The sequence below is a fragment of the Epinephelus lanceolatus genome, chromosome 9 (assembly GCF_041903045.1).
Source record: "Epinephelus lanceolatus isolate andai-2023 chromosome 9, ASM4190304v1, whole genome shotgun sequence".
Classification (NCBI taxonomy): domain Eukaryota; kingdom Metazoa; phylum Chordata; class Actinopteri; order Perciformes; family Serranidae; genus Epinephelus; species Epinephelus lanceolatus.
The window spans coordinates 37,719,787-37,740,144 of record NC_135742.1 but is presented as its reverse complement, the minus strand read 5'-3'; the positions used below and the strand labels follow the sequence as shown (position 1 = coordinate 37,740,144).

Sequence of the window (20,358 nt, the reverse complement as noted above, 5' to 3'; positions counted from 1 at the left end):
TTTGACATTTGCTGATGTGTTTTACATGAAACCAGAATGTAAAGTGGTCTTGTGTTTCTCCTCAGGCGGTAAAGAATGCGGTCGGTGCCCTCTCCGGCCTCTCCCCCACCAAGCTGTTACCGCGAGTAATCACTCACATCACTGAGGGGCTTTCCCGACCTGCTCTTCATCAGGTAACCAAGGAGGAATATGCCATCATGCTGACACCTGAGGGGCAATTGTTTGACGACAGCATCATTCAAAGGTAACACAGCCTCTCCTACCGCTGTGAACGTGTGAACTCAACAGCAGTCATCAGAGCCTTCTGTTGTTGAACTTTTTTTTTTTCACATCTGTCCTCTTACTCTTGCTGCAGTGCCCAGAAGGAAAGCACCAAGAAGGTCAACATGAAAAGAGAGAACAAGGCCTACTCCTACAAGGAACAGATCATTGAACTGGAGTTACAAGAGGTAATGTGCACTTATGATCAGCTATGTGTTTTTTCAGTAGTGTTAATGTGTGGAGCACATTTTGATTTCTCTGTGATCTTGCAGGAGCTAAAAAAGAAAAAAGGCATCAAAGATGAATTACAGCTAACCAGCAAACAGAAGGAAATGATGCAAATCCAGCTGGAAAAGGAGGCTGGAATTCGCAAGAGACTTCAAGGGGTATGAAACCAAGCCAACAAAATGAATCCTCTAACACAGCACCTGAAGTGTGACATTCTCAATCATTGTTCATCTTTTCTCATTGTCACCAGCTGGATGTGGAGTTGCAGAGCGTGGTCGGTCTGCTGGAAGCCACTCTGATAGAGAGACCACCTCAGATCACCAGCGAGCTCCCCGCTGTCCTCCAGGTCCTAATGCCCCTGCTGCAGTCCCCTCTGGCTGCTCCACGCATCAAGCAGGTCTTCTTGGACATCGGAGTGTGCCTCATGCCCAAACACTTTCACCATCTCGGTACATCACCTGCCTTTGTACTGTATTGTATGATATTAATAGACATAGCCTCAGCTTGTTGACTCAGTGTCACTTTTTTTCCTTCTAGCCGTGCTTGTGGGACACGTGACTTTACGGCTGCTGAAGCCAGAGTGTGATCTGGATGAGGCTTGGGAACAGGAGGACCTGGACACAGCAACTCACCGCACCATACTGCTACTGCACAACTACACGGTCCCACAGAGAGATGCCAAGACTGCTGGTGAGCACAATCATGGACACTGGTGAAAATTTCAGTTACAAACACAACATAAACACCAGAGGCAACCTTTTTTTTTTCTCGACACACATGAAAGTTTTGTTCTGTGAACCATGTGCTGCTAATGAAGTTTTTTATTTTGTTTGTATATGTCTTGTTTCTTTGTTTTGTCAATTTTGTCCTCAGACGTGGCTCCTCTGTCTGCTCCTGCTTTTTCCTTCTGCTTCCCTCTCCTCAATGCCATGCTCAGGGAGTCTTCAGGCAGCACCGAGGAGACTGAGAACATGATGACCAGAGCATTGCAAGTCATCCTAGAACACTCCCAGCTTCGTGCTGCCACAGACAGCGATGACCTTATTATAGATGAGGTAGGTACAGACATCTGCATTGCATGTTCCTTTATCTGTGACCTGCACAGGAAATGATTGGAAAATACATTTTTTATGTTAAAAATTTTTTTTTAAAAAAAAGCCATCAGTGCCGTGCACCCCCATTTGTTTCAGAATTTATTTGTAGTAAGCAGAGCCATAGGTCTGTGAAGGTAAATGGCATACCAGATTGGGAAAGCTTATGTGACTGTACAAGCATTTATTTTGTAGATTTGTGTACTAACTGTTGTGTTTTCTTGTCTCAGAATGGCCCAGAGCTGCTTCCACGTGTCAACATGCTGCTGCTACTGACAAGAGTTATTTCCACGGCCACCCCAAGACTCCAGGTGAACAAGGAATTTTCCAGACAGAGTTTAAAATAAATAAATCCATCTGTCTCGACACATACACACACTTTTTTGCAAGTTCTTCGTTCCCTGTTCTGTTCTTTTATAGCCACATGGATGACAGAGTTGCTGCTTAAAACTGTGATGTGAGACTTTTTACACTCTGTGTTTTAGGTGTTGGCATCTCAGTGTCTGACAGCGCTGTGTGCCAGTGCTGGAGGGGGAGAGGGCTGCACTGTAGCAGAGCAGCCAGAGATAGACGTCCTGCTCAGTGCCCTCCTTTCACCCTGCTTCTCTGTCCGGGACGCTGCCCTCAGGGTGAGCTGTGAATTGGTTGATTTGACATTTGTTTAAGCTAACCTGTCCCACAGTAAGCAGGTGTTTTTAGGACAGTAGAAGTCACCACGTTTAATGGTTTTTAGCTGATTTCTTACCAAAAAATGAAAAGAAAAAAAAAATACAGTTTCTAGATAAAGATGAAAGCACTGCTATTAACATATTTAGTAGCAACCCTAGTTAAGTGACAATTGATATTATATCCCCTGTGTATGTGTATTCCTATTAGACATGCTATTAACACCCTATCTCTCTGTGCTCAGGGATTGTTGGAGATGGAGTTTGCCCTGCCCACAGATTCCACAGAGGCCAGCGGGCTGAGTTTGCTGCGCAGGCTATGGGTTGCCAAATTTGATGTTGAGGAGGAGGGCCGAGCCTTGTCTGAAAAGTATGTATTATATTGTTTCCTCCTGCTTTTTTCTACTAGCTGATTTCTCATTCTACACTAAGACTAATTGGTCACCATGTAAGTGTCTTCTACATCTTTTCCACCAGCAGTCTCAGGGGTTTCATTTTTATTGTTCTTCAAATCACATTCATGTTTAACCATAAAAAATTCTGACCATGCTGTTTTTTAAATGTGCAAGAACAGATTTTTGCACTGTAAAGAAGAGTGGAAACTATGTTGTAAACTCAACAGTTGAACTTATTGGCTTGTCCCTCCTCCTCAGACTCTGGGAATCTCTGGATCTGGAGTTGGTCCCTGAGATCTGCTCCCTGCTGATTGGAGACGTCACCCACCATGAGGAGGCTGTCCGTTCTGCCGCAGCAGAAGCTCTGTCAACCGCTGTGTCTCAATACAGAGACCAGTCTGCTGCCGTGTTGGGCCAGCTCACTGAACTCTACCACCAGAAACTCTATGTGAGACCCTGCACCATGGCCAAACCACATGTTTATCCTTAAAGCTCTGGCTACTGCTAGTGGATGAATTTGAGCTCAGAAACTAAAATATGACATTTGTGCATTTTTATTTGTATAGAGACCACCTCCTGTGCTGGATGCCCTGGGCAGAGTCATCTCTGAAGCTCCACCTGACCAGTGGGAGGCCAGGTAAATCTGTTTGCAAAGATGAGATATATTAAGTTTATTTAATCTTTTTATTTTATATTGAAAATCAGTGTGTCGGGGCGTCGGTAGCATAGTGGATAGTGCTGGCGACCCATATACAAAGGCGACTCATCACCGTCGCAGGTTCGACTCCCGCTTGCTACCCTTTCTGCATGTCATTCCCTCACTCTCTCTCTCCCCATTTCACCATGTCTCGGTCCATTAAAGGCAAAAAAAATAATAATAATAAAAAATAAAAAAAAATCTTTAAAAGAAAAAGAAAATCAGTGTGTCACAGGGATGGATGAATACACCGTTTACCACCATATTATCTACATTAACCTACAACCAAACAGGGCAGAAACATTTGGGTTACTTCCAACAGGAAGAGATAAGATACCAAAAAATGGCAATGACAGAAAAACACAGGAAGGAACTTGAAGGCGAGCCAGCCTCGGCAGCTACCTCTCCATTTTTATTTTTGTTATTTTGAGAAAGATTATACCCTAACCCTCAATCCGGGGTTTACTTCTAAAGTTTTGTTTTAGTGGTTATATATGAGATGTTATCAGAAACACTAATCCTATTACACCAGAAACCATAACTTGTTGAATGTTCCTTCTTGTGCACTGAGGCATTCTCTTACACACTTCTTTGTCAGGGGTGGCATTGCTCTGGCTCTGAACAAGCTGTCCCAGTACCTGGACGAGTCTCAGGTCACCCCTCTCTTCCTCTTCTTTGTTCCTGATGCTCTGAACGACCGCCATACTGAGGTGCGGCGCTGCATGCTGGACGCTGCCCTCTCTGCGCTCAACACACACGGGAAGGTAAGGCTCACTTCTATTTAATGCCTCTGCACCGGCGATAGCTGTGGCTGAAGGCATTATGTTTTCGGGTTGTCCATCTGTCTGTCCTGCTGTCTGTCCATCCGTCTGTCCCTTCTCATGAACACAATATATCAAGAACGCCTTAAGTCAGTTTTTCTAAATTAGGCACAAATGTCCACTTGGACTCAAGGAAGAACTGATTAGGTTTTTGGGGTCAAAGGTCGAGGTCACTGTGACTTCATGTGTCTTATTGTCTGGAGCTCTAGATCTTAAGAATGCTTTGAGGGAATTTTTTTTTCAAATTTGGCACAAGCATCCACTTGGACTCAGGGATGAACTGATTGGATTTTGGTGGTCATAGATCAAAGGTTGATGTCACTGTGACCTTGGATCAGTCTCATTCTTGTGAACGCAATATCTGAAGAATATCTTGAGGGATTTTCTTCAATTTTGACACAAACATCCAATTTCAATCAAAGATGAACTAATTAGAATTTGGTGGTCAAAGGTCACTGTCACCCTGTGTCCCTCTGTTTTTGTGAATATGATATCACAAGATGGCCTCAAGGCAGGTTCCTCAAATTTGATACAAATGTCCAGTTGAACTAAAGAATGAACTGTATTACATGATCATGTGTGTCTTGCACTGTACCATATGTACCTGCTTTATGTCACAGGACAATGTGAGCTCCCTGCTGCCAGTGTTTGAGGAATTTCTGAAGAATGCCCCCCAGGACGCCAGCTATGACTCTGTCCGTCAGAGTGTGGTGATTCTAATGGGCTCCTTGGCAAAACATCTGGACAAAAATGACCCCAAGGTCAAACCCATTGTGGCCAAGCTCATCACCGCACTCTCTACACCTTCACAGCAGGTAAAAACTATTCCTACTTCCCTACTTTACCCAGTATTATTTAGAGTGTTCAGCATCCAAGAGTTTAAATGATTATAGTTTATTATAGCCCTTTATTATACAGATCCCACTTTGTTGGCAGTCCTTTACTCTTCATCACATTATCTCATGTGGTTTGTCATCCCTCATCAGGTCCAGGAGTCTGTGGCCAGCTGTTTACCTCCTTTAGTCCCTGCCATCAAGGAGGACGCTGCAGGGATTGTAAGGAATCTGCTGCAGCTGCTGCTAGAGAGCGACAAGTATGCAGAGAGGAAGGGAGCAGCGTACGGATTGGCTGGTCTGGTGAAAGGTCTCGGCATCCTTGCGCTCAAACAGCAGGACATCATGACCACGCTGACTGACGCCATCCAGGACAAGAAAAACTTCAGACGGAGGGAAGGTCAGTGAAGTTTATCCATCCACCTGTTGATGTAGATATTATGCATGCCTCTCCGACTATGTCGTATTTAGTATCTACCACAAGCCACCATTAGCTGGCACTCAAGACGTCAGCAACAGAAATGTATTGTTGTTTGTTTGTTTGTTTGTTTGTTTGTTTGTTTAAAAAAAAAAAGAAGGCACTAACCAGCTGTTTGTCTCTGTATAGGAGCACTGTTTGCCTTTGAGATGCTGTGTAACATGTTGGGGAAGCTGTTTGAGCCGTATGTGGTCCATGTGCTGCCACACCTGTTGCTCTGCTTTGGAGATGGAAACCAGTATGTCAGAGAGGTGAGCAGGCAATTCATATTCCTGAGTCTCCTCTGCATTAATATCTCACTGTCTGATTTAGATGTCTCTTACTTTTCATTAATTTATCATCAAAATGTCTTGCTTCACTCTCCCGTCTTTCTACATATCCACATCAAAGCTGGAGTGTGTAACCATTGTTTCTCCCCTCTGGCAGTGACAGTTAATGCACTAACACTGCTGATGTGTGCTCATGACGTGTGTTGACAACTGAGCTTGCTGCATCTCCCCGCCCACAAAAGCACTCTCTTCAAGTCTTCTTTTACTTTAATCTGTCTTCTGAATGCTGAGTTTGTTTTTTATATGAAGCATCCACTTCAGAAACTTTTCCTGAACACTTCTTAGGATTTTCCACAATAGCTTCCACCATACTTCTAGCTGCTGTTCCGCTACTTTGGTCTCTCCCCCTTCCTGTTTTCTTTTTATCTTTATTTCAAACTGTTAATAGTATCATAAGAAAACATCTGAATCACACATGTGCAGTTAAAGCTTTGAGAAAACAAAAAACAAATGTGCTAAATTGAAAAAAACAAAACAAAAACAAAACAGATCTCATGTAAAAATCAAGGTATTAATCTAACCCAGTTGAAGCTGTGGCTGGTTGATGTGAAGTACACAACTTCTGGTGCACCTGCGTGGGAAAGTCAGAACAAACGCTCGTAACCAAAACTCCATTATACTGAGAAATACAGAGAGCTTCCCCTGGCGGTGATAGCCTTTAAACATAGCAAGGTTGGCGTAACACAGGATCCACGAAGCAGGCACTTATTTAGGAAACCTCCATAATTCCTGTCTTAGATCATGTAAAATCTGTACGTAAAAATGTCTAAGAACCCTGTCTAAAGTTTTTACCCCCTACCTCCTCTTCCACCAGGCTGCAGATGACTGTGCCAAGGCTGTGATGAGGAACCTGAGTGCCCATGGGGTGAAGCTGGTTCTTCCCTCCTTGCTAGTGGCCCTAGAAGAGGAGTCCTGGAGAACTAAAGCAGGTTAGGAGTGCCTACATGCACACTGGCATAAGCATTACTGGACTGTCTTGAGAGGATGGAGAATATTTGGTCATCCTCAGGTTTTTTGACATGTTGAGAGAATATTATAAAGCAGAGCAAAATTGGGTACAAGTGTATATAATACTGCACATTTCCTATACTGTACAGATGCACTGTCTCAAAGAATGATGAAGAATAGTTTTCAGGAGCATTATTTTTTGTTAATAACCAGTGTAATTATAGTTGTGTGTTACTGGATCATGATTTTTAAGTATTTGTTTGAACATACCATTGCGAGGACAGTCACAGTCAAATGAGTAATTTGCTCAAACAGCAGCTTCTTGTGATTCGCTCCCTTCTTTCCTCCAGGCTCGGTAGAGTTGCTGGGTGCCATGGCTTTCTGTGCACCCAAGCAGTTGTCCTCCTGCCTGCCCAGCATCGTGCCCAAGCTGACTGAGGTGCTGACCGACTCCCACGTGAAGGTGCAGAAGGCCGGCCAGCAGGCCCTCCGCCAGATCGGCTCTGTCATCCGCAACCCTGAAATCCTGGGTAAGTGACTCAGTCATGGGGCAGTGCTGTACGACACAGAAGACTGAAAGTGTCAGTCTTAAACCTAAAGGGGTTTTTGTCTCACATTGATTTTTGTTTCCTTTTCAGCCATTACCCCCATTCTATTGGACGCTCTCACTGATCCGTCCAGGAGGACCCAGACGTGCCTGCAGACGCTCTTGGACACCAAGTTTGTACACTTCATTGACGCCCCCTCCCTTGCCCTCATCATGCCCATTGTCCAGAGAGCCTTCCAGGATCGCTCTACTGACACTCGCAAGATGGCCGCTCAGATCATTGGCAACATGTACTCCCTCACTGATCAGAAGGTACACAGTATTAGTTGAATATTGCACTGAACTGAAAATATTTTTTTTTATCAGTCCTTCAACCCAAACCTAAAGATTTGTATTTGGTGTGTCATGTGTTGTTGTTTATAGGATCTGTCACCCTACCTGCCCAGTGTTATTCCTGGACTGAAGGCCTCTCTGCTGGACCCGGTGCCTGAGGTGATTTAAACAGTACTACTGTAGTAAATGGTGTGTGTGTGTGTGTGTGAGTGTGAGAAGGTAACACTGTAACTGCTCTTCTTCCTCTCCTCTTCAGGTACGCACAGTCTCAGCTAAGGCCCTGGGTGCCATGGTTAAGGGGATGGGTGAGTCCTGCTTTGACGACCTTCTGCCGTGGCTCATGGAGACCCTGGCCTCTGAGCAGAGCTCTGTAGATCGCTCTGGAGCTGCACAAGGTTGGTTCTTCCACACTCTGTCCCTGTGTCGTTTCTGATTTGCCTGTAACATCATTCCTCAAATGACTCACTGAATGATTTGTGTGTTTTTTTTGTTGTCAGGTCTGGCTGAGGTGATGGCTGGACTGGGAGTGGAGAAGTTGGACAAGCTCATGCCAGATGTGGTGCAAACAGCCAGCAAAGTGGACATCGCCTCCCACGTCCGAGATGGCTACATCATGATGTTCATCTACCTGCCACTCACCTTTGGAGACAAGTTTACTCCTTATGTTGGGCCCATCATCCCCTGCATCCTCAAGGTATTGCTATGACTGTAAAGGGTTGTTTTTTTGCCATTTTGCTGAGAATCATATTTCACTGCTTTTATGGGGGTCAAAATGTTCCCTTGATTTTGAAATGACTACGTCCTGGAAATGTTCTTGCCATTTTGAAGCCATTGAAGTCTGCAAATTTGATTAAGTCGCCTACATATTTTAAAATTGCAATATTCCAGTTCATTAATTTATCGAAAAATTAAATATATTTTGCCAAACTGCCATTTTAAAAAGTCTGAAGTGATCACTGCAGGTAAAAAGTTGATCTAGTCATATTACTGCAGTTATAGGAGTTTAAGGTTTGACCATATCTGTGACTTCTGTGAGAAGCATTAATGAGGTTTGGAGAAAGCATTCTTGTTTCAGGACATACTCTTCAGAATGCACTCACACACAAACAAGCAAACACATGCTAAAAATACCAGCAGGTATTTGTCCCTCATACTAGAACAGATTTTAGGGAGAAGCCTTTGCTCTTACCCTCTCTGTGTTTTCTACCAGGCTCTGGCTGATGAAAATGAATATGTGAGAGACACAGCCCTGAGAGCCGGTCAGAGAATCATCAGCATGTACGCTGAGACTGCCATCGCTCTGCTGCTTCCTGAGCTGGAACAGGGCCTGTTTGACGACTTGTGGAGAATCAGGTCTGACTTAAATACGCCGCAACATATCAGTGGTTAAATAAATGTCGCTTTTATATTGGCTAGTTGTGCATCCATCTCATTGTTGGTTTGCAGGTTCAGCTCTGTGCAGCTGCTTGGAGATCTGTTGTTCCATATCTCTGGAGTGACAGGAAAGATGACCACAGAAACCGCCTGCGAGGATGACAACTTTGGAACAGCTGCATCCAATAAAGTATGAATATATTTCATTTCAATAAAAAAGACAGATCCAAGACAGATCTGCAGATCCATGGAGTTAACAAAAAAAAAAGAAAAAGATCTGGTGAAATCACTTCTTGCCATCACAGCAGTGTGGTGTTGGTTCATGTTTGAAAAGTGTTTTTACATTGGTGTGTCAAAAACCATTTCTCTCCCAGGCTATCATTGGAGCTCTTGGTGCTGAGCGCCGTAATCGCGTCCTCTCTGGTCTCTATATGGGCCGTTCAGACACTCAGCTGGTGGTTCGCCAGGCTTCCCTCCATGTGTGGAAGATCGTGGTGTCCAACACCCCCAGAACTCTTCGAGAGATCCTTCCAACCCTCTTCACTCTCCTGCTGGGCTTCTTGGCTTCCACCTGCCCTGACAAGAGAACGGTATTACGCCTCTATACTTTGTAAACACACTCTTGGACTCTTTTTGTCTTGGATGGTGGGCGACTGTTAGCAGTGCTTGTTTTTTCCTGTCACCGTGAAAGCACCTCCACAGAACCTTTACTGATGTTGTGTGTTGGTGTGGTTTTAGATCGCTGCTCGAACACTTGGTGACCTGGTGAGGAAACTGGGAGAGAAGATTCTCCCTGAGATTATTCCCATCCTGGAGGAGGGACTGCGCTCTGACAAGAGTGATGAGAGGCAGGGAGTCTGCATTGGCCTCAGTGAGATCATGAAGTCCACCAGCAAAGATGCGGTGAGTCATGCAAATGCTGTAATATACAATAGGATTAAGATCATAGTTGCTCTCAGCAGGAGAGATGCCACAAACAAACTTTTTTATTTATTAAGAAGCAGGACTTCAGAGAAATGAGTAGCCTTTGTACCCATTTTTCTCAGTCATCATATTGGTGTGAAAGTGAATTGCCCTTCAGTTTGGAATCTAATATAAAACAATAATAATAATAATAATAATAATAAAAAAAAGATTTTAAGATGTTGTACCCCTCTGACAACCTGTTAAATTTTTGAAAGCCTAGTTTAGGTCAGGAGTCTGAGAATTCCAGCAGACATGAAACATTATTATCCTGATGGTGTTTGTACTATAGGTGCTTGTCTTCTCTGAGTCGCTGGTCCCCACAGTGAGGAAGGCTCTCTGTGACCCTCTGGAGGAGGTGCGAGAGGCTGCAGCCAAAACCTTCGAGCAGCTTCACGCAACCATCGGTCACCAGGCGCTGGATGACATCCTGCCTACCCTGCTCAAACAGCTGGTGAGGGAGCGAGGATACAAACGTAATTCAGATAACATTCTAAAGTTTTCGGTCTGGCGTTTCATCTGCTGAATGTCTTTTCTCAGGACGACGAAGAGACAGCTGAGTTTGCTTTGGACGGCCTGAAGCAAGTCATGGCAGTGAAGAGTCGCTCTGTGCTGCCCTATTTGGTTCCAAAGGTAAAGTGTCACAGTCAAGGTTTCTTTTTAAGCCACTTTTATTGTGAGTGGCTGTATGTGACTAAAATGATTATCCCCTCTGGTCGTCCCAGCTGACTGCTCCTCCCGTGAACACCCGTGTGTTGGCCTTCCTGTCTGCTGTGGCTGGAGATGCTCTCACACGCCACCTAGGGGTCATCCTGCCTGCCCTTCTCTCCTCCCTCAAAGAAAAGCTGGGAACAGAGGATGAAGCAACGGTAATACTGGCATTAACAAGCTATGACATCTACTGCTGCTGTTGTGTTTGAGCCTCTTGTTCTTTCCTCATAACCATAACCCCCACTGTATGCACTATCTTTGCTTCAGGAGTTGTGCGGCTGTCAAACAGTGATCCTCTCAGTGGAGGATGAAGTTGGCCAGCGAATCATCATAGATGACCTGCTGGAGGCCACACGAGGTGCTGACCCCGGCCTCAGACAGGCTGCTGTCGCCATCCTCAATGCTTACTTTGCGCGTACCCGCCTGGATTACAGTGCCCATACCCGTACCCTGCTGTCTGGCCTCATTCGCCTTCTCAATGACACCAACCCAGAGGTTCTGTCTCAGAGCTGGGACACCATCAACTCCATTACCAAGGTGTGCTGACATGCAAATAAAAGTGGGCAATATTTGTACATTGTCTTGGCATTGGTGCAAAGACAGTTTGACACCATATAGTAGTTCCGTAGTTTCTGCACACATTTACACACTATGGTGAAAAGACAATAGTGCAGATTGGTACTTTGATTATGTGTTAATCAATAGGTAGATGTGGTCTGAGTGTTGTTTGTTCTTCTTTTAAAGAAACTGGACGCAAGCAGCCAGCTGGCTATGATCGATGACCTGCATCGAGACATTAGATCAGCAGCTGCAGACGTTAAGGGTCAGCACCTGCCTGGTTTCTGTCTGCCAAAGAAGGTAAGAACATTCCTCCTGACACAGTTAACACTGGGACCTTATCACAGCAGTCTTACTGTCTTGCTGTCTTACTGAGTTGTAAATTGACAATAAGTTTGCTCTGACAGTGCGGTGGACAGTGTTCTGGTTCCCATATGTCACATATGTATAGTCCACACTATAAGAAATTGTTCACCGGTGACCAATCACATAGAAGCTTTTCCATTTGACTGTTCAAGCCTGCAACATCTCCTCTACCACAGCAATCAGTTCGCTCATGTTAATTGCTGGACAGGAATATTGAAGGGGTGATACCTGACAAGTTGTACACTCCATTACTGACTCATGACATGAACGATGCAGATGCAGTGAACCCCCAGACTAAAGTCCTTTCTTTCTTCCTCACACAGTTAATTGATTGGGAAGCTCACATTCATACAAAAATCAAGCACTTTCAAATTTAATTTGTATGGTTCCCCTGTAAACGGTCAATTATCCTTTAACTGTTTAATACTGGTGCCTCGATTTAAGACTGCAAACATTGCTTAAAATGTTGGATTACTAGAACTAATCCACACCTGCCAGTCAGTCAACACTGAGAACTGGGGTTTAAGCCCCAGTCACTGGTAGCCCAGTCACTACCAATAATTAAAAAAAAAATGAATTGCTCATTTAAGCCCTTCATAAAGCAAAAATGTAGTGGTCCCAGCCTCGCAAATGTGAGGATTTGCTGCTGCACTCTGGTTGATATCACTGTAACTTTTATATTTTTTGGCTTTTGACTGTTGATCAGAAACAAAAAGTAATTTGAACATGTTCCTCTGGGCTCTAGGAAATCATAACTGGCCTTTTTCACAGTGTGACATGTTATAGCCTTATCTGTTAAGAATCACAAAACATTCAGTGAAAAATGTATCGCTAATAAAAAATAATTGTTTGTTGCAGCCCTATTTATCATTTTATGTTATTATACCTCTGTGCTGCCGACTGCTACACCCAATTTTTTTTTTTTTGTATTGTCCATCCTATTCTCATTGAGTGCGATACCTCCAGAGTGCCTTGTGGGAATTTCTTCAAATTTGGCAGAAAAGTTCACTTGGTTAGATGAACTGATTAGAATGTGGTGGTCAAATGTCACTGTGACTTCACAAAACATGTTTTTGGCCATAACTCAAGATGTGCTAATTATGACAAAATTTCACACAAATGTCTAATTGGATCAAACTCTGCAGTGTTGACCTTTTATATCCAAAAGGTGAAAGGTCATCTTTTCTGTGACATCATTGTTTTCTGGCCATTAGTCAACATCATATCTCAGGAACAGAAGGGGAGACATTTGGTTAGATAGTGAATCAGTGACACTAATCTTGGGTATCCACCTTGAAACTGTGCTGACTGTATAGATCTGTACTGCTGGGTTGAAGATGTGTCTGAAGCATCCACTTTTTAGAATGTATAGCTTCTTTGCAGCAACATCCACATTTGAAGCATTGCCTGCTGTCATGGTTACAAATGAGTGTGGACACACATGGCTGTAAACTGTAACTTGATTGGTTGGCAGAGGCATACAACCATGAGGTGGTAATTCTAGTTTTCTGTTTCCAGTCTTTATGCTAAATAAGTCTGTTTTTGTTTGCACAGGGCGTGACCTGTATCCTGCCTGTCCTGAGAGAGGGCGTCCTCACTGGTAGCCCTGAGCAGAAAGAAGAAGCTGCTAAAGCTCTAGGTGGGGTCATCAAACTGACTTCCCCTGAGGCACTACGGCCCTCTGTCGTCAACATCACCGGACCTCTCATCCGTATCTTGGGAGACCGCTTTGCCTGGACGGTGAAGACCGCTCTGCTTGAGACTCTCACCCTGCTGCTGGCAAAGGTCTGTACCTACATCCCCCCATGGGACCTAAATGGAATAAACTAATCAAAACACCATATTTTCTCCCCACAGATGATCAGATTATTAGTCATGAGGTTTAGTTTGGATCTAACCTCTGGGCTGTATTCTCTTCCAGGTGGGCATTGCCCTAAAGCCCTTCCTGCCTCAGCTGCAGACAACCTTCCTAAAGGCCCTGCAGGACTCGAGCCGCGCGGTGAGGCTTAGGGCTGCTGAGGCTCTGGGCCAACTGGTTTCCATCCACACCAAGGTGGACCCACTCTTCACTGAGCAGCTCTCTGCCATCCGCAACGCTGAGGACTCAGGAGTCAGGTGAACGCTTCTACACTTAAGTTAGAGGAGACTTCAGTTAGAGTGCCCCGTCAGCTATTACTGTAATCAGACTATTTTTGGAAACAGTATGATTTAGCTATTAATATCACAGACCTCAAGATCGACAACACACATTAAATCACATTTGATCACATTTTGAATTTGCATTTGGGATGATTATTGTCATCATTAATTTAGTATTTAGTACCTAAGTCTGACACCCTCTCGCATGTGAGAGGGTATGTGAAAATTAAAATTTGAATTTTGCTTGGAACCCTGAATCCAGTGGGATCTACATTTTAGAAACAGTGGTCAATAACCAGGGAGATTTTTCAGGCTGTCCTCTCGTTTTTCGTTGTGAAATATTTGATACTTTCACCTTTGCCAATCCTTCAATCTTAAAAAAAAACCAACCCTCATTTGGTAAATACCTCTTAACACATGCAACTGTAAGCTGTGATGAGGGGTTGTGACCAGACACTGGTCTTGTCAGGAGCCAAGTTTTTGGGAAACAGTGATCTGAAGGAGGCGCACAAATCGGCGCATGTGTCCACTCACTGGGGGGAAAAAATCTTGCAGATATGAGGAGCATGAACATCAGTGAAACTCTGAACTGTTATTTGGTGATATTAACTAATCCCAGATACATTGTATCAACATATGTCAGCTAATAACAAACATGTCAGAAATGTCAAATATATATTTTGGTTATTTAAAAATAGTGTCACCATTACAGATTTTGTCCACCAGAGAGTACTAACAGGTTTAATTTTTAATTGGCAATTGTCCTACTCAGTACAAATCTTTGTCACAGTTCTTTAATAACCAAATTCAAGAGATGGATTTGTTTTTTGTGTGTGTTATTTATGTTAAAAGACAAATACCAGCAACACTATTGTTACAAATATAAAGGTGTTTGTTGTAAACCCTCATATCTATATTGGTAGCAGCTTCAAAACTCAAATTTCAGCTTGGCTCTATTCTCAACACAGGAAAATAAGTCATAATCTTAAAGGAAGTTGATGAAATCAAATTTACTTTTGAAGGTACAGTGTTATTGTTGAAGCTTGTTGTCATGCTTATGTTGTGCTCTCTGCCCTCCCACAGGGAGACGATGCTCCAGGCCTTAAGGTTTGTCATTCAGGGGGCCGGGTCAAAGGTGGACCCAACCATCCGCAAGAACATCACCACCACGTTACTAGGCATGCTGGGACATGATGAGGTATGACAGGAGAAGGAGATACCATGCAAGTAGAGCTGAGAGGATTTTTTTTTTTTTTTAATCTGTGGCAACATGCCTGTTTTCCCAGCCCGGGGTCCGCAGTAGCTGATGAATACATTAAGTACTTGCCAGTGAAATAAAGTATAAACGTAAGAAGACTGAGAAAGAATTTCAGAGAGAGTTGTTCTGTGGTGTAGTTTCCTCTGTGATCACAGTAGAAAAACGGAAGTCAGGCAGAGGATGTGGTTTTCTGAAAAGGTGGTTTTCAGCCTCTGTGTCACTTTGACAATAAGTGACACTCAACCTGTCTGGCTGTCTGTGTGTGTGCACATAGGATGCAACCCGTATGGCCTCAGCCGGCTGTGTTGGTGAGCTGTGTGCCTTCCTGTCAGAGGAGGAGCTGAAGACTGTGTTACTGCAGCACGTCTTGGGTTGGTATTTATATGTAAAGTTATTGTCACATGAACCACATATTGTGTATATTGTTTGGCTGTCTATAAAACCGTGCCCTAATTGCTGTTTATTGCAACAATTGACTTGGTGCACAGACTGAAATAATAATAATAGTGACTTAGTAAATGTATGTTTTTGCTTAGTTTTAGCACAAATAGTATTTTTCATGTCCTTTTTCTAAATATGTTTATAGTAACACTTCTCATGATGTATTTGTGCAACAGAACTGTTTCATAAAAGCTTGACTTTCCCTGTGTGTTTCTACTGCTGCCTGTTCATCACCAGTACAGTGAGACCACAAGCTAATACATGTTTTTCCTCCCCTCAGCGGATGTGTCTGGTGTTGACTGGATGGTGCGTCACGGTCGTAGCTTGGCCATGGCCATAGCTGTCAAGTCTGCTCCTGAGAAGCTGTGTGGGAAGGAATACTGTGATACTGTGACAGAGACTATTCTGGCCAACGCCACTGCTGACAGGGTGAGAACAAAGTTTGTGCAGCACTCTGTTCTTTGACAGTATTTTTCTCATGTCTCTCATGAACTGATACACATGGCTGCACTGAATATTCTGTATGAGTCACCTTTAAAGAAGTGGTTTGATCTTTTGGGAACTATTCTTACTCTCAAGTTTAGTTTATTTGGAGTTGCGTGCTGTAACAATTTCTTGGCTGGAGTCTTGTGGTTACCGTAAGGTTGCCAGGCAACCAGCAGAGACACCAGGAAGTCACTGCTTATGGCCGAGAAACAGTCCAAAACTTGCTGTAAAACCAAAACTTGTGGTTTTACCTTTGAACAGAGCCTGCTAGCTGTTTCCCCAGGTTTCCAGTCTTAATGCTAAGCTAAGCTAACTGTCTCCTCCTGGCTGTAGCTTCACGTTTATTGTACAGTCAGAGGGTGGTTTCTGACATTCAGGAAACAACTGCTGCACATTTCAGATTATTGAAAGATTCAACACATATTTCAAAAATTAAAGTAATCAGCAATTGCCCACTTTTGTCGTTATAACATATGACTTCTAAATTTATGTAGGGTATATTAGGTGCTGTATAAGGTTACACTCCTGTGTCCTTTACTGTACTCGTGTATTGTATGTCCATTGCTGTTGCCCTCAAATGCATCACTGCATATTTTAATTCTGTTCTTCTTCCAGATTCCCATTGCCACCAGTGGGATCAGAGCGATGGGATTCCTGATGAGACATCACCTCAGAACACAGGGAGGCAGTAGTGTTTCCCAGCGCATCATCACACAGTTTATCAAGGTAAAGTAGGAACTCTTTAGTTCAGATGATAAATACACGCTATTTACTTCCCTTTTCTAAATTTGTACAAGCTAGGAAGTGAGCGCTCTGGTGTGTACGACGTATGCAGCACCCTATCAATACTCATTCTCTATGATCGTGTATTTCTTTTTATCATCACAGGTGACCTCAAGCCTTCCCTACACACATGCTCTTGTGAAAAATAAATTAATTTTTAAATTTACAATTTGTCAAGTGACTGTATGATGTGAAAGGTGTCATCAGTAGTGACAGATTATTATCACCTTACTCTGCAGTTCCCTTCAGCTCTTTGTTTTACTGTCTTTGAGCTTATTGTTTTTGTATTACGCCCCTAAATTTAACTGTTTTCATAAAGTTTCACTGCTCTTACTGGTGGCGTTTTCAGCAGTAGGCAGCTGTTTTTAATTTGAAAGTTCAGACAGACAAAAAAAATATATATATATATCAGCTAAAGAGCCAGATATTTCCCCCAGGAGCTGATGAAGAGTAAAACACAGTCAAGTAAATTTCATTTATATAGCCTATCACAAATTTTCCTCCAGAGGCATTACAGCTTGCTGCAGGCCTTGTAGGCTGTACAGCATGTGTTGCCCTCTATCCTTAGACCCTCGGTTCATTTAAGGCAAAAACTGAAGAATGGAAAGGAGGGATCCCTCTCCCAGGACTGACAGATATGCAATAGATGTCACATGTACAGAGCTAAAAGGAGAGTTAATACTGGTCTTTGATTTATTAGGTGGCCAGAAAACATGACTCCAAATGAATGCTAATGTTGCCCTGTGTTTGCTGGATGTGTAAATAGGTGGCTGTTTCCTAAAATGTTTATCACAAAAATTTTATAGGATGATATGACGTCAATTTACAGCTGGTGCCTCTAAGTGGCCACACATAATCTAAATGCTGCTTAAAAAATGTTTTGTTTCATTTTGGCATGAAAGGTCCAGTGTGTGATTTAGGGGGCATATTTTGGCAGAAATGGAATAAAATATTTATAACTATGTTTTTATTAGGTTATAATCACCTGAAACTAAGAATTGTTTTCGTAAAATGAGGTGTTTATGTCCTCATACGGAGCGGGTCCTCGTCCATAGAGTCTGCCATGTTGTTTCTATAGCAGCCCAGAATTAACAAACTGAGCACTGGCTATAGATGGGTTTTTTTGGGGGTTTTCTGTTGGCTACTGTAGTTCTCCTTAAAGCCACAGTGTGCAGGAATTTCTCCCATCTAACGTTGAAATCATATATTGCATTCAAACGGATAGCGCACTCTAGCGCCTCACTGTTCAAAACGCGTATTGCAACAACAGTAGCTGCTGTGTACCAGAAAGCTATGATAACATTAATGAAACCATGTCATCCGATACTTCATGTAGCGGGAGTTGACAAACCCCCTCCTCACCATGCTGGTTGGGGTGGGTGTAAATCGAAACAAACCAATCACGTCTTGTCTTTTGACAACTGACAAGTGGCTCAACTTCACACACCTCATCCCTCTCCTCGCATTACTGCGCCGCTAACAGCTAACAGTGCCGCTAACAGCTGGCCAGCGCTGCTGTTAGCTCTTAGTGCTGTTAGCGGCGCAGGTCGCTAACAGTTGTTAGCCTCTGTTAGCACTGTTAGCGCCGCTGGTCGCTAACAGTTGTTAGCCTCTGTTAGCACTGTTAGCTATGATTGCATTACCTTTCTCCTTCAGCAGCTCTTTCCACCTGGGAATGGTTACCCCGATGTTGACCTTCGTTTTTTGAATTCGCCGGTCTCATTGCCTTTTTGATTCCTTTTTGCCCTTTCTTGGCGACGAGGATTCTGTCTCCCGTGATGCTGCATATGCATGATCCTGCATTATGCTCAAAGAGTGGGACTTTGTTTCATATTTGCCGGGGAAGTAGCCTCTTGCTCCTCTCCTTCGGCTTCTCAGTCACGCAGCGCTGGCCTGGCTCTCAACATAAATGCCGAAGGCGGTGCTGTATGTCCCTTGCTAGCAGATGTATTGTATGGAACCCCCCCAGACGACTTGCCCGCACAATGTACAAACAAATCCAAAATTCTCCTTTTACGAGAATAAGTCAGATTATTGGTGGAGGTAATAGTACACCGATGATGACATATTTATGAAACCAGACATCGATTTTTGCCAATAAACAACTGAAAATGTTATACAATGTCCGTTTAATTCTTGGCATACAGGAGTACTTTCAGTTGGTTGCAACCTGCAACCTCACCACTAGATGCCACGAAATCCTACACAGGAGACCTCTAAAAAAACAGTTGCTTAGCATTTGTTACTTGTAGTAGTTGTAGGAATCCTGGAGCCATGAAGGAACATTGGATCAGCACTCTCTTACCCACTGTGGTGCTGGAGCAATGCCAAGGTAGTACTGGTTCTGTATTAGCTGCATGAAGAAATTTTAGGTCACAGTCCAGTAGTAAATTAAGGAGTAAATAATAAATTCATTGGTGGTTGTTAAGCTCCAGCTGCCAAGGCCATTTCCATTCAAGTCTAGTTGAGTCCATTTTTGCTTTTGTTCTTAAAACCCTAGGAACTTGTGTGGAAAAAGTCAGAAATTATTAATTTCTCAAAGCGTTAATAAAACACGTAATGAGGTCATACTGATAGGTATCCAACACCAGATAGCTGTAAATAAAGACACATGGCGAGAACAGTGTGTATCTTCAAAACTGTGATGAGAACCCACTTCAGCAGTGTGTAGTAGATGGTGGTTTTGTGTTGAGACATCTGTTGTCTGTGTGTCCGCATAGTGTCTTCAGAACCAGTCCAGTGACATCAGGCTGGTGTCAGAGCGGGTGCTGTGGTGGGTGTTCAAAGAACCGGAAACACCCTCCATGGAAGCCAATCTTATTAAGCCCCTATTGAAGAGTCTGCTGGACAACACCAAGGACAAGAACACCAGCGTGAGGGCTCAGAGTGAACACACCATTGTCAACCTGCTACGACTCCGACAGGGAGAGGAAACTATGCAGGTCAGACTCTCTACTGTCATTTACAGATGGATATAACACGTAAAGGAAAAGACTGTTTCCTAATTTTCACTTTTTGCTCTTTCTTCAATTTAGAGTATTACTGCAATTCTGGACTCTGCCAGCAACGACCTACTGTCAGAGTGTCACCGCCGGTCTTTGAAGAAAATCGCCAGCCTGCAAGACTCCAATGAAGAGATAGACGACACCATCCTAACGTGATGGAGCAGGACTGAGCTATGAAATGATCTGTGCTCTGCAGATCCCCATTGTACAACCCCAGACACACTCACCACACATGCCCATGGTGCCTTTCATGGACCAAGGCTGAGATGGGTCGTGTTTTCCCAAATATTCCCCTAAAAATTCTTTTTTTTCTTTCTTTTCTCTTTGCTTTATTGTTTTAGCGGCATTTAAGCCCAGTTTATAACTTTTTTTTATTTTATCTCAGTGTGCAGGTTATTCTCCTGTACTGAACTACATTAGGACGACACAATGCCAATTCTGTTTTGATGTTTCAGTGTTTTGCTACTTATTTTACCAAAATGATTTCAAGCATTTAAGACGTCGCTGTGATTAAACAACACCCCAGTCTTTAACTTTTATTTGGACTTTGTGTGTGAGTTGTTTGGGGGGGGGAAGCAACCTCTTATAAGAATAAAAATCATTCTTATGTCAGTGATACGGTTGTAAAAAGGCAATACAAAATAAAAA

At 43.3% G+C, this 20,358-nt stretch overlaps 1 protein-coding gene across 1 annotated transcript in view; it reads left to right on the top strand.

The window, feature by feature from the left end:
- The window catches only part of gcn1 (GCN1 activator of EIF2AK4), a 32,202-nt gene extending 12,184 nt beyond the window's left edge, over window positions 1–20,018 (top strand). The window contains exons 20-57 of the mRNA XM_033619395.2: window positions 66–244; window positions 356–449; window positions 534–647; window positions 740–938; window positions 1,027–1,179; window positions 1,363–1,544; window positions 1,811–1,891; window positions 2,066–2,209; window positions 2,491–2,615; window positions 2,899–3,088; window positions 3,207–3,277; window positions 3,936–4,101; window positions 4,779–4,973; window positions 5,145–5,391; window positions 5,599–5,720; window positions 6,613–6,727; window positions 7,097–7,276; window positions 7,385–7,605; window positions 7,717–7,785; window positions 7,883–8,021; window positions 8,124–8,320; window positions 8,837–8,979; window positions 9,073–9,190; window positions 9,375–9,590; window positions 9,739–9,903; window positions 10,256–10,417; window positions 10,504–10,596; window positions 10,689–10,832; window positions 10,942–11,211; window positions 11,419–11,532; window positions 13,153–13,383; window positions 13,520–13,713; window positions 14,821–14,935; window positions 15,270–15,366; window positions 15,717–15,865; window positions 16,538–16,648; window positions 19,426–19,647; window positions 19,741–20,018. Coding sequence (XP_033475286.2) covers window positions 66–244; window positions 356–449; window positions 534–647; window positions 740–938; window positions 1,027–1,179; window positions 1,363–1,544; window positions 1,811–1,891; window positions 2,066–2,209; window positions 2,491–2,615; window positions 2,899–3,088; window positions 3,207–3,277; window positions 3,936–4,101; window positions 4,779–4,973; window positions 5,145–5,391; window positions 5,599–5,720; window positions 6,613–6,727; window positions 7,097–7,276; window positions 7,385–7,605; window positions 7,717–7,785; window positions 7,883–8,021; window positions 8,124–8,320; window positions 8,837–8,979; window positions 9,073–9,190; window positions 9,375–9,590; window positions 9,739–9,903; window positions 10,256–10,417; window positions 10,504–10,596; window positions 10,689–10,832; window positions 10,942–11,211; window positions 11,419–11,532; window positions 13,153–13,383; window positions 13,520–13,713; window positions 14,821–14,935; window positions 15,270–15,366; window positions 15,717–15,865; window positions 16,538–16,648; window positions 19,426–19,647; window positions 19,741–19,866 — 5,853 coding nt within the window. The 3' untranslated portion in view covers window positions 19,867–20,018. The remainder of the gene's footprint in view (window positions 1–65; window positions 245–355; window positions 450–533; window positions 648–739; window positions 939–1,026; window positions 1,180–1,362; window positions 1,545–1,810; window positions 1,892–2,065; window positions 2,210–2,490; window positions 2,616–2,898; window positions 3,089–3,206; window positions 3,278–3,935; window positions 4,102–4,778; window positions 4,974–5,144; window positions 5,392–5,598; window positions 5,721–6,612; window positions 6,728–7,096; window positions 7,277–7,384; window positions 7,606–7,716; window positions 7,786–7,882; window positions 8,022–8,123; window positions 8,321–8,836; window positions 8,980–9,072; window positions 9,191–9,374; window positions 9,591–9,738; window positions 9,904–10,255; window positions 10,418–10,503; window positions 10,597–10,688; window positions 10,833–10,941; window positions 11,212–11,418; window positions 11,533–13,152; window positions 13,384–13,519; window positions 13,714–14,820; window positions 14,936–15,269; window positions 15,367–15,716; window positions 15,866–16,537; window positions 16,649–19,425; window positions 19,648–19,740) is intronic.
- The last annotated feature ends 340 nt before the right edge of the window (window positions 20,019–20,358 follow it).